Raw genomic sequence first — 13,986 nt, forward strand, 5'->3', positions numbered from 1 at the left:
ACAGAGCAGAATGGAGAAAATTGCTGCTGAGCTACCAGTCCCAAGACTGATGCAACTGATGATGATCCTTATCAGATCGGGCTCTCCTCTGAACCATGTTCTCATTAGTAAGGGCTGAAGTTTCAATGTTTGATCTGTTTTTTGATATCTTACATAAGAGTGGTCGTAAAATTTTTAAATGTACAGCCGCAACTACCCTGATTCATTTTGGGCAACTTATCACTCCAAAATTCTTTCCTTTTCTTGAAAAGATGAATCTTTGCGTTTTTTACTTGCTTCTGTCATAATGCTAAGGACTGTTTTAACTTTAAGTCAAATTCACTTACTGAAAGAAAGCACAAAATTAAACTCAAAAAATCACAATTAGACTGTATTTATACCCCTCTGCATTTGCCTGGAAGATATATGATTTATGGGAAGAATAAGATTATCATAAAAGTCAGATTTCGAAAAATGTTCTTTGTCAAATTTTCTCCTAATTAACCCATATTTTTTAGAATTCTGAGAAGCAAAAGGCCAAAACATTCAAGGATTTTGATAACAATAATCAGAACTTTGATTATAATAAACGGATTATTTTTAATTCATTTTAAATGGTTTTGGGACCAACAGATTTTGATAACAATAGCCGAATGATAATATTATCCGAAATCACAGTAAGCAGATTCTACTGTATTATGTCATTTACTTTGACAAAGTTTGAATTTTATTGTCTAGGTCTTTTCTTCTTTGTATTATAAATCACATTCTAAGTATTTGAAAATATTTACTTCTTCTAATATTTTATTATCTATCATATATTTCACTTAGTCTAGTTAAAAGTTAAGTTTAGGTAATCTAGTTAAAAGCACTAGTTAATGCAATTGTCTTTATTTCCTTTTTTTAAAAATTGGAATAACCAGTGCTTTTTTCCAAGAGTTAGCAGTTTTTCCAGACATCCAAACCATATTAAAAAATTTCAGAAATCTTTCATTAAATTTTTCACCTGCATTTTTCATCTTTTTTATTGTATTTTTCAGTTTAAACATTGTGATATTTTTTGTTAGGTCATTCTTTGTTTGTATTTTAATCTTTTCTTTTATTTCTTTGTTCAAGTATTTTATTCATCGGTTTTTCGGTTGTGGCTTAAATATATCCTTTTCTAGTTCTGTTATCCCCCCCCCCGATGCCTACAACGCCCAACCCCCTGAGTTCCGGACTGGCAGACCGGTTCTCCTTGAATTCTGATGACTCAAAAGGGGGATTCCACCCCCTGGCACCCAACCCGCCGAGTTCTGGACTGATAGGCCAGTTCACCTTGAATTCTGATGACTCGAATTTTGAAGACTCGAAAGGGGTTTACAATTACAATTTGGTCAGCTAAATCCCAAATTGCCAGCCCATCCTCTTTCGTTCAGTATCCAGGCAGATACCTAACAGGGTGCACCACAAGAAGGTGAGGATTGGACATTAGGTTGCAAGCCCTTGTCATTTCTCCGCATTCTTTTAAAGGTTATGTGGAGGTCTCCTCTCAGTTATACAATATTGACCCTTAAGCACCCCTTTTTAATGTAATTGCATTATTTTTTAATCAAATAATCAGAAACTTTTTTTATGGATTATTCAAACAATAATGAGGATGTATCAGTTGTTGCCAAAATATTAGTTCAGAGCAAACTATTCCCTTGGACATTTCAAAGTTTTCATAACAAGAATTAAACTTCAAAATGTGCACTCTCAGGTGTTGATCTATGGATGCTGCCTGAATCACAAATTTTTTAGTGTTTGGTGTTTTTTTTAAACATATTAAACTTTGAAAATACATGGAAAATGTATTTTCAAAGTTTAATATGAAACTTTCATTCATGATGTTGCTTAAGTGGAGGAAGCCAATCAGGCAACAGCATGAAGGGAATGAAGTGCTATTTGGGTATATGTAAAATAAAGCACACAATTAATGTAAGGGGATATAGATAAGCAATGAGGGAAATGCAATTAAAAAGCATGCTGAATTACTAAACTATGTTATTAGAAAGTATGAAAAACTAAATAAATTAAAGTATTTTTAAAGTTCAATATGTTTTAAGAAACCACAAACACTAAAAAATTGTAATTCTTTCATGGTTCAGAAAGTAAGGAATTACTTTTTGAAAATTGTGAAACTTCCTGGATATTCAACTATTAGAACTCCTTGCAGTAATTTTTGACTTATACTAAAGGTATTAATATAAATAAATTACACATTATCCAGCCACTCATTTTGACCAATGATAACACTAATGACGAGTTAGAAAATGCCAGTTACTAACTCATCATTTGTCAGATCATTCACAGAGATAATTTTTACAATACAAGTCATATGGCATATTGTTAATGAGTGGTTGAATATAGCATAATTTACTAATTCAAGACAACTGATTTGTAAAGTATAATATGAATTTATCAGTCCTCAATTTACAAGAAAGCACAACGATGAAGAAGCTTTGTGTGTACACTATCTACTTTGAGTGCGTGTTGTTATCGAGATAACAACATGCACTCAACATTTGCCAATAATAATAACATTCCATATAACAGGAATTACCTTTATATCTGTAGAGAATTTTTATTCAGAATTTTGTATTTGAATACTAAAAGTTGTCCAATTTAAATTTACTATATAGATAAGAACAAGTGGCAAAGCAAAAATAATTTACTTGCTTCAGCAATATCGAAAACACATATTTAAATATATATGTAATATATCGATAGTGAACTCACATATACAGCAGTATAGTTCATTATTGCTATAACAAGTAGTTGCAGATCTTTGATCTGTGTTTATTATAGTGATAATCTGTATAGTTTGTTATGGTGGAAAGTCTAATACAGTGAAACTAGGAACTGCTCAACATGTTTTTGTAAGGATTACAAACAGCAAATTTTAATACAAAAAATTTGTAACAGAATTTTTTGTATTAAATGTATGAACTCAGAATGTCTAAGAACACAGTTACTCCAGAACCCAGAAGTTATTCTGAGTTTTGGAGTAACTGTGTATGAATTTAATTTAAAGTAATATTACTACTACAGAGCTTTGACCAGACTTTTTGGTATATTTTATAATAGTGAAGGAATTCTACATAGTAGAATTTGCTAAAAAAATCACTGACTACATGTGCTCTACCAGTAAGAATATTTGGAAGCATCATATAAAATCTGTTAATGTAAAATAAATTTCCACTCGAATGTATTAGGTTAGGAATGAAATCTTTCTCCCCCTCCAATCATGAGTATTCATATGGAAAAATTATTCCATTTTCATTTTCCCTAACGTGTTAGGTGCAATTGCATATCATGGCCAAGTAACTTGGCTTATTTGAAAAAGTGTGATTAAAGTCCTATCTGTGGATTATGGCTATCAACTGTGTATGGTTGAGCCAGTTTGTTTGTTTTACAGAATGAAAAACAAGAGTTTCTAGGAGAAAATACTCAATCACCTCTGTATGAGCCAGCTGACTCACCTTCAATTAAAAGCTTTGATAAAGGCTCTTCATGCCTTAGATGGGGCTGAAACCAAAGTATTTCCAACCATAGGGCATGCTATGAAGGCTCTGGAAAACTTATATTTGCTAAAAATATTTTCATTTTGCATTTTCCATTCCAGCAAATGAATTTGCCAGTTGTGGATATCAGAAAATTATTGATATAATAAAAATACCCATCTACATGGCATTATTGGTTTTATAAAATCAATAACAATTTACCTTGAACAATAACATCATCATCCAAATATATTAGTCTTCCTTTGATTTGTGGAAACAATTTAGAAACAAACATCCTTGCATAGATGAGCTGCATGTATAAAAATATACAGATGTAACATAGAAGGAATTTCAAAGGATGATATGTGCAAACATAATTAAAATAGCATATAAAGATCGGCAAGTTCTAAGTTCAGTGTATTATGTTAGTTAACAAAATGAATTGAACTATATTCTAGTTAACTCTGATGATATTCAACTCAAGGCTAATAAATAAAATACACACGTGTGCGCACGCACGCACACGCACACACAGGGTGTTTCAAAAGGATGTATACAATTTTGCAGGAGAACAGAGAATAACTCAAAAGATGTACAAAAGCTGAGCGAGTGTCATAATGTAGCGAAACACATTCATTTTTGGTCACGTAACTTTATTACCAAATGACAACACTAGATGGCATGATATGTCACACCATTTGAAAATGGCGACTTTCGATGGTGCAGAGCGAGCATGTTGTGCGTTTTGGTTTGAGAAAACAAAGTCTGCAACGCAAGTTCAGAGGAATTTCTGCATGCAATATGGCAAAGGACTTCATAGTAGGCATATGATCTACATGCAGCACAAGAATTTTGTGGAAACAGGCTGTTCTGTAGGTCATCCAAGGCTGTGTGCTGCCAATGCTGTTGTGGAAGAAGTTCAGGAAAGTTTCCAGAAAAGCACTGAAAAGTCAAACAGATAGCCATCTCATCAAATTGGAATTTCACATGTGACTGTATGATGTGTTTTACAAGTGTCTACATTTAAGGCTCTACAAATTTACCCTCATACAACATTTGAAGAAAGACGATAAGAAGATACACCAGGATTTCTGTATGGAAATGATCAGTAGGATAAAACAAAATGAAAACAAAATGAAAAATGTGATCATTTTAAGTGACGAGTGCACTTTTCACGTAAGGGGACAAGTAAACACTCAACTGCAGAATTTGGGGAAGCGAAAATCCACACAGCTCATAAAGCATGTTCGCAGCACCCCAAAGTCAAACGTTTTTTGTGCCATAAGAAGAAGTAAGTGTATAAACCCTTCTTTTTTTTTTTCAGATACACACCACCAGTCTACCGTTACTGGTGGTGTGTATCTGGACATGCTACAAGGGTACCTAATACCACAATTAGACGACGATGGCCACGACAGATGCTTACATTTCCTCATTACCTGACAGGGCGTGCGTAAAGTTGTGCCTCGACACCCGTTTTCCAGGCAGATGGATTGGTAGAGGAATGCCTGTGACATGGCCCCCAAGTTCCCTCAACTTTACACAGTTAGATTTTTTCATGTGGGGCTTTGCAAAAGATTGAGTGTTTGTACCACCACTACCAGCCAATTTGGATGAGCTGCATTCCAGAATTATTGCTGAGGTTATGTCAGATATGCTCTGCCATGCATGGCAGGAAACTAATTATAGATGGGACATCTGCAGAATTACTGGAGGAAGTCACATCAAACTTTAACTGTTGGTATTGAAACCTCAAGTGTTATACTACATTTGCATCTATATCGATAGATGAACAATCATCTATCGATTTACCTTCTATTATCATTCAAAGTTGTATACCTGCCCTTTTTGAAACACCCACACAATAATCCACTTGCATTCATCACCATTCGGATATAAAATAATGCCACTAACTTACTGGAAATGAAATTTTGTTTTATTTAATTAACCTGTTTTGTTTTATTTATTTAACCTGTATTTTAAAATAAATTACAATTACTTTAAAATACAGGTTATGTTGTTTCAGAACTAATGTTAAGGTTTTTATAATATATCCATCAACCCTACACATGACAACCATAAAACCTACATGAGATCAGTATTCATGTGATTAAGAAAATGAAGGAATCTGAACAAAGAGGTTGTATTCCTTGGTAGCAAACAGTTCTAAATTTCATGCTTAATTCCTTCATTCATCCATTTGACCTTTGGAATATATTCACACATTCATGTTGTTAAATATCTTTTTGGTCATCTCTCAGGCAGCATTTATCTCTCTCCTGTTTAACACCTCATTCCATGCTATAGCTCTAAGCTGTCTCCAAGCTTGTCAATCGCCAGCCTCGTAATTCCACATACATCCTTTCCTCACAATAGTCTTCATATGAAGACTATTGTGAGGAAAGGATGTATATGTGGAATAGTCTTCATATGAATAGCTACAATCCAAGTGATCACTTCATGATCACTCTAACCAACTGGAGGAAAGTGCAAAATCCCATCCTCTGATGGAATGATCAGATATAAAACTCTTGATCCTTGTGTGCCCTCCTTTACATATTGCCTAAGATAGCTGTCTCAAGAAATTCATTTTCCTTATTCCCAAAGCTATCTCTTCTTCTATACTGCCATAATTAAAAATCACCCATAATAATCACTCTTCCCTTGTTCACTATCCCAAGTTGTTTATACATTTCATCTTCACCACCCTCCATAATCCCTGGCTTATACCAGTATCTGACTAAATATCCTTTCCTGTTAACTTCTACCTCACACCATGCTAACTGAAAACCATCACAACTAATTACATCTCCATCTCACACTTCCACTTTGTGTTGACATTCACCTATGATCAACAGCACCCCAACCTCCCTTCATGTTTGTTCTATTCTCACAAGAAACATCATACCGTACCATTTCTATTACTGCCAGGTTATCATCCTTATCCAACCATGTTTCACTTATTCCAACAATTTTCAGGTGAATGAATGGAATCAATGAAACTATTTCAGCTCCCTCATTTCTGATACTCCTGGCATTTTCGTAAATAAACACAGCAATTCACTTTTAAACCTATAATCAGTTCTGCCCATGCTATTTTTGGGGCCCAACTGCTATCCACAGGCTATCCAATTCCCATACTGATCCATCAAACACATTCACTACTACTTCCAACATCTACTCTCCTTATATCATGTTACCCTGTATATCCTGACTTCCCCTATTTCCTTATCCATTTTGCATTCTTGTCTTTCATCATTATTTCTCACACTACTATTAATTTCATTTACAGCCACTTCAGTCTCACAGTAACTCTCTCCTGATCTTTTGCTTCTCTTCTCCTCTTACTTTCTCTGCTCTCATCACTCGCTGCTCCTCCTTTCAACAAGTCTCTCTGACTCTCACTAAATCTATTTAAATGCAACCCACCACTTTTGTACAATTCCATCCTTCCCTCAAATGTATCCTGCACATTTACAGACTCTGCTCTGCCAAGATCCCTACTCTTCATCTCAATTCATCATTATCATACCTTGGCAGCAAACTAACTACCTTTCCAACCACATTGTTATCTTTTGCTCTCCTCAACAACCTCCTGATATCTGTCCTCACATTCTCCTCATGTCCAATCAAGTAATTTGTTCCTTACTACCACCAACTCACTTGCTCATCTGCTTCTGATATCTAAAGCATCAATTATCCTGTTAATTCTCCCTCTTGGAAAACACACCTTATGGAATCTCTCATTTACCTCACTTCTAATAATGTTATCTCCATAAGTTACTATTCTTGAGTCATTCATCCTAACCTTCTGCACCCATTCATTCTTATCCACCAAACTTCTCATCTCACTAAGCATAATTTTCATTTCACTTCTCATTCAGATAAACCAATTTTTCAAGTCTTGCATGCTGGTAAGACACAATCTGTCAGTCTGTCATTTGTTTCTCTCATTTCCAATTTTCTTCACTTTCACAGTGTCACTCGCTTTTGTTTCTTCAGCCCTACTTCCTTTCACTTCTGCAGTCTCACTTGCTTCCGTTCTGTGATTTATACATTGATTTGCTCCCACAATTATGCTTGCTTCCAATCCATGACTCATATGTTTTTGCTGTTGCAATTACAGACTTTCATTCCATCAGCCAGTTTCACATTTACTGATAACTCAGTCCAACAGAATATCACATTTTCAATATATTCATACCCTCTCTCTCATCTCCGGTTCAGTCTTGCCACAGACACACTCTCCACATTCTATCATGTGTACATATTGCATTCACAACGATGAACAATTCTCGAAAATCCACGCTGTTTAATTATATTTGATTTTTGCACTGTGCAATGTGTAGATCTCACATATACTGTCATTTTGTTGTTATTCATCACAAGCTTCAAAAAAATAGTAAAAAAAAAAAAAATGTCTGTCTCAAACACACAAAGTTTAACAATCATTCAGTTATGCTAAGCTATGACAAATAAATGAAACTACATCAAAACAAATCCAAACATCCGACAAAAATAAAACATCTTTTCAACAGTCTTTCACTAAGTGGCACTCGAGCAACCTCCAATAATATAATCCTATTTAGCTTTTTGACTAAAAATTTGCAATATGTGCTACATTGCTTAGATACAGGCTCTGTAAAATTTTCTGCTAAATAACATATAAATAAATATACCTAATAAATTTACTTAATATAAGTTTCTGTCTATTTTTGCAAACATGACAGCTTACATACCTACATTAAAGAAATTATCACTTTACAGAGACCTTGTATCTAAGCAATGTAGCACATACAATAAGCTTTTAGTGTCAAGAAAGCATTTAGAACCTTTAGATATTGTGATTAATCTTGATATGTGTCTCTTTTCACGAACATTCCTTTGGCATATACTATTCATTTACTTAAACAAGATTTCCTCTGGATATTATCCAACTTTTTGATTTTGTAATCAACTCTAGTTATTTCAGTGTACAAAACAAATTATTTCAGCAGCTCAAAAGCACAGCTATGGATAGTCTCCTCCCCCGACTCTTTCCAATTATTACTTGGAGAATTTTGAAGATCATCTTCTTGAAGACTTTTCTCCTAAACCTTCAGAATGGCACAGATATGTGGATGATATTTTTGGAATATGAAATGGTTCTCCATCAGATTTGAAACTATCTCAAAAATAAATATGCTTCACTCCTAGAATTCAATTTTTTTCTCTAGAGGAGGAGGAAAGCAATCAACTAGCAAGGCTAGTTGATTGCTTTCCTCCTTTATAGATATTAATTTGTTGTCACCTGGGTAGTTTACAATTTTCAGTTTTTAGAAAAGAAACATGTACTGATAGTTATATCCATGCTAATTCTCATGATCATCCCAGTCAAAAAGTTGGAATCATTAAGCCCTTACATGCTCAAAATATATGTTCCACTGAAGATCTTCTACAGTAGGAATTGAATGATATCAAATCAAATGCCTTTATCAAAAATGGCTTTAATGAGTCCTTTATCAAGAAAGCCATTAAGAGCTTAAAGTCACCAGTCTCTAGATCTCCTGAAAATGCCTCTTGGATTCCACTTCCATATATTAAAGGAATTTCTGAACTTCATATTGCTAAAGTTCTAGGACCTCTTAATACTGCAGTATCCTTTCATCCTGCCAGGAAGACTTCTACCTTCCTTTCCTCACCCAAAGACAAACTTTCGCCACTCAGCTTTCCATGTCTACCAGAATCCTTGCTTTGGGCAGTCTAGCAGATCTGCAGCTGTCCATCATGAGAAACATAAATCATATATCTAGTATCTTGAACTTGAGGCAGTCTTGCAGAACATGCCATCTCGACTAAATGTAGGGTTCTTTGTAAGAAACTTAACTCTTACACAAGAGTAGATTTTGTGTGGGTTGGTTATTATACAAGGAGAGCTGTGAGGTCTTTCAACACCAATTGAACTTACACAGATATGATGGCCTTTGGGTTATTCCCTTTATGGGAAATATTATTGTAACAATCTTATGTAAATTCCTAATTATTATCTTATTATATTATTTTTATTTAATTTTATTTTATTTTTAAATTGGGAATTTACTGTCTGCTGTCTTACTTATGTGTAGTGGCATTTGATTATTTTATTGCATTTTATTTTGTGTTCCACTGTTAACATACTGAAGATATTGGATATTCTAGTTATTGTGGACGTAAGAGTGGAAAAATAAAATCCTATCAAATGTTTCCTTGAACTAGCCATTGAAAACAAAGAAATTACAGAGTCTGGAGTTTTGTCTTGAGTCAGTCATCATTCTGTATAAAAGAAACTGCCTTATTCTTTAGTATGTGGATTATGCCTAATTTCAATTCTCAATGGCTATTCCAAGACAACATCCAATACAATTTTCTTTTCGAACTTTTCTATTCCCAGACTCCATCATAATACCATATAAAAGAAGTTTATCAAAGGGTTACAAACAGTTTCAATTGGTTTAAAAGTTACTCTTATGTTGAGAAAGAGAAAGAACATGTTGATGTTAACCACAAAAGAAAAGACAGATCTGGTTTGGATAGCTATACTTCCAATATCAACCATGTGGTTGATTGAAACCTTTCTGCCATGCTTTATTTAGAAGAGAACTTTTATTAGAGACTTCTGAAGGAATGTTGCAGTCATCCATTCACATGGATCACTACATAAAAGATCAAAGTATGAAGCTAAATGATATATGGAAATCTCTCATTAAATCTTTTAACATTAGAAATTTCAATTTTTCCAACAATCACCTTCTATTACTAACTGTAGACAGCTAATGAATGCCATGCATTTTTATGTTTACTGTCTAGCATGAACTTATCTATTTGTATTGTAATGTTTTTTTAGCATTTAATCAACTTCATGATCTTTGTATTAGTATTTGTTTTGATGTGTCTAACACACTGAAGAAGCCACCAGTACTCTTTTAGATGGTGAAACAATTTATTTATTTAGGTAACAACTGATAAATTCCTGTGTTATTGAGGAAGGGGAGATATACCATCAACTGGTAGTTGGGATAAAGGGAGATGACTGACAGCTGCAGCAGTGTTTTGTATATGGAGTAATGTTTCAAAGGGAAGAGTGAAAAGCAGAGTACCACAGAATTATGTTCTACAGCCACTATCTAATTTATGTATTCATGATATAGTTCAGAATTTATAGCAAGACATTAAACTCTTTGTAAATGATGCTAAATTGGCGAGAACAATGGAGAACTCTGATGCTCTTACAAGAGAATTTAAATATGGTACTGCTTTTAAATATGCCTAGCATGCACAACAGCAATGGGAGATGGAATGGAGTATATTCATTTCCTGGGTTTTCACTTTCAGAAGTAGAGACAAAGGATTTAGTAGTGATAAAGGATAGGAAATGGAAGTTCAGGGGACACACTAACAAGAAGAGATAAGGTGACAGTGCCATTGCTATAATCAGACTGCATCTAAATTACCTCTATCAAATGTGTGACTATGGAATGTTAAATATACAATAGACTAAGGGAATGTGCTTCACTCAAAGGTGATATGAAAGAAGTCAGTGAGAGGAACATATTATAGTAGATGTATACTGTAGTGAACATTACTATAATGATATGATGTGACATAACAAAACTACAGAAAAGATCTGGAATAAGTACAATAGAACAACTGCTATTTTAAGCTAAATATTGAAAACAGTAAAAGCACAAGACCTTCATGATAGTGGACTAAATTTCCTTAAAAATAATATTACAAAATGTTTTCAGTAGTACTGTGGGAATCACTGCCAAGGCTTACTTGCAGTCTGTATTAAAACTTGAAAATAAAAGAAGGGAGAAAGCTACATGTAGCTCAGATCAGTACAGAAAGAAAATGGCTGGAAATTGTACAGTGACACAGAAAATTAGGAAACAGGACAAAGGAAAGCAGCAGGAAATCATGAACTAATGACAAAAAAAGAAACAATTGACAGAAATCACACATAAACCTTCTTACTAAATAGCTTAAGGAAATTACAACATACAATAGAATATACATTAAAATAAATTTTAATACACTTCCAATATTTCGGCAACATCACGTTGCCATTATCACAGGAACTTAAAAAACAAGACTCGTGCATGCAAGCACAACACACAGTAAATGAGGAACGAAGCAAGAAGCGATTCTTTCTCCTAAAAGTCCTAATGGTGCCCCCTAGTGGGCAATGTTGGTATTCTTGGATGACTGGACTGAAGATCTTCTGATGTAGGTTTCCCAAATTTGGGGCAGTCTCATGCAACCAAATTTGTTTAGGGTTGGATTGTTTCTTAGGGCTGAGGCTGATTCCATAAATAGCCTTTCATATTTGAATTTATTACGGTGTATTATCGTGGCTTTCTTCCACCGTATTCTATGGCGGGAATCCAGCGCATGGTCTGCAAGACCAGAGTGACTGTATTGGTGAAACCGGATGTAGTCCTTGTGTTCTGAAATTCTGATATTAATTGTCCTGCTTGTTTGGCCAAAGTAGGACAGCTTACAGCTGCAAGGGACTTGGTATACACCAGGTAGGTCTAGGGGGGAGGTTGGTCTTTAGTGGAACGGATAAGGGATGCCAATTTTTTATAAGGTCTGTAAAAAAAAGTTAAGTCATGTTTTTTTAGGATTTTTGCAATTTTTTCAGAGGTGCCTTGGATATAGGGAATGGTGACAGATTTAGACTAATCCTTGTTGCGAAAGGGGGAGGGGGTTGTGGTTTATTGGTTTCAATATGTTTTGGATTTTTTTGGTGAAGGTTAGAAAGTGTTGACAATGTGGTTTAGTTCTGTGGTTAGGGCATTATCATTTGAACAGATAAGTTTAGCCCTGTTGTGTAGTGTCTTAATGACTCCATATTGTTGTGTGTGTGTGTGGGGGGGGGAGATTGTTGGTGAATGTATCTGCCCGTATGGGTGGGTTTTCTATAAACCGAGAAAACCAAGGTTACATCAGGCTGGTGGGTGACTAGTGTGTCTAGGAAAGGAAGGCAGTTATTTTTTTCCCTCTTCCAGGGTGAACTTGATTCTGGGGGTGTTGGTTGCTTAAGTGTGTTAGGAAAGAGAGGAGTGCATCAGAGCCATGTGGTCAAATAGCGAACACATCATCAACATAGCGAATCCATATGGTTGGTTTTTGTGGGGCCGAGTTTAAGGCTTTCTCTTCAAAAGTCTCCATATAAAAGTTGGCCAAGGGTGGGGAGAGTGGAGAACCCATGGCTGTCCCCTATAAAATGCAAACAATAATGGAGGACATATAAGAAACAACTAAAAGAATATAAAAATGAAAATAAAGTGTTTACAGTTTAAATTTTGAAATGTTACATTAAAGTCACTTACCTGAAATCTTTATCGTGATCTCAAAGTGAAAAGAAGAACACATGCAGCCTGTACCAAACCTGAAAACTTAAGGAGTCAGTCAACTATATAATAGGTCACCTCCAATCAGAAAGAGGGAGGGGGACACGAGTAATGAACAGCTAGCATACATCAGTCAAGCCTAAGGACAAAGATTGGCACAGCTGATATTAATGAGACCATGGTCTCTATATAATTAGAAACACATAGCCTGAATAATAGGCATGTGCACCATACTACATACTTGCGAGTATGTAGTATGGTGCACAATGCTACTGCTACGTTGGATGAAGAGTTAGAGGTTCATGAAAATGAGGTTAAAGAGCTTTTGCATAACCTGGATAAGAATTTGTCAATAGGGACAGATGGAATATCTGCCCATTTGTTAAAGGAATGTTCAGCTGAATTGGCTAGGCCTTTCACACATTGTATAACTTGAGTCTCATCTCAGGAATGATACCACAGGAATGGAAGGAATGTAATATAGTTCCATTGCACAAGGGTGGTGCAAAAACTGATGTGTCTAACTACCGACCTATTAGTATTTCTGGTGTGGTAGTAAAGATTTTAGAGAAGCTAGTAAGAACTCGCATACAGAAATAGGTAGACAATCATTCTATACTCTGCAGGGAACAGCATGGGTTTACTAAAGGAAGGTCATGTTTTAGCAATTTGCTCATATGTTATAACAATGCTATGGCCGAGTTGGATAAAGGAAATGGATATACTATGATAATGTTGGATTTTTCTAAGGAATTTGATAGGATACCACACGATAGGCTGTTGCATAAACTGGAGAATATGGGATTCAAACATAATCTCTTGACTTGGATCAGGGGATGGTTAACAGACAGATATCAAAAAGTGGTATACAGTGGGTGTGAATCTGCCAGATTTAAGGAAACCAGTGGTGTACCTCAGGGTTTAGTCCTTGGGCAATTATTGTTCAATCTATACATTAATGACTTCAAGCAAGGTCTATCATCAGATTTGCAACTGTTTGCTGATGATGCAAAAAATAAACAGAGCAATCAGGGATGCTACTGATATTCAGCAATTACAAAATGATTTAAATAGACTGGAAATCTGGGCAAACGAAAATGGCTGTCAGT

General features: G+C 35.0%; 1 protein-coding gene across 2 annotated transcripts in view; it reads right to left on the bottom strand.

Moving 5' to 3' along the window:
- LOC150109388 (glycosyltransferase 8 domain-containing protein 1-like) overlaps positions 1 to 13,986 on the bottom strand; it is a 159,737-nt gene that overhangs the window by 61,615 nt on the left and 84,136 nt on the right. For both annotated transcript variants that reach the window (XM_090407807.1, XM_090407811.1), the window contains exon 5: positions 3,726 to 3,813. In XM_090407807.1, the coding sequence (XP_090263933.1) occupies positions 3,726 to 3,813 (88 nt within the window). The remainder of the gene's footprint in view (positions 1 to 3,725; positions 3,814 to 13,986) is intronic.

This window comes from Typopeltis vanoorti, chromosome 2 (genome assembly GCF_054136105.1).
Source record: "Typopeltis vanoorti isolate ZY-2024b chromosome 2, IOZ_Tvanoo_1.0, whole genome shotgun sequence".
NCBI classification, from domain to species: Eukaryota; Metazoa; Arthropoda; class Arachnida; order Uropygi; family Thelyphonidae; genus Typopeltis; species Typopeltis vanoorti.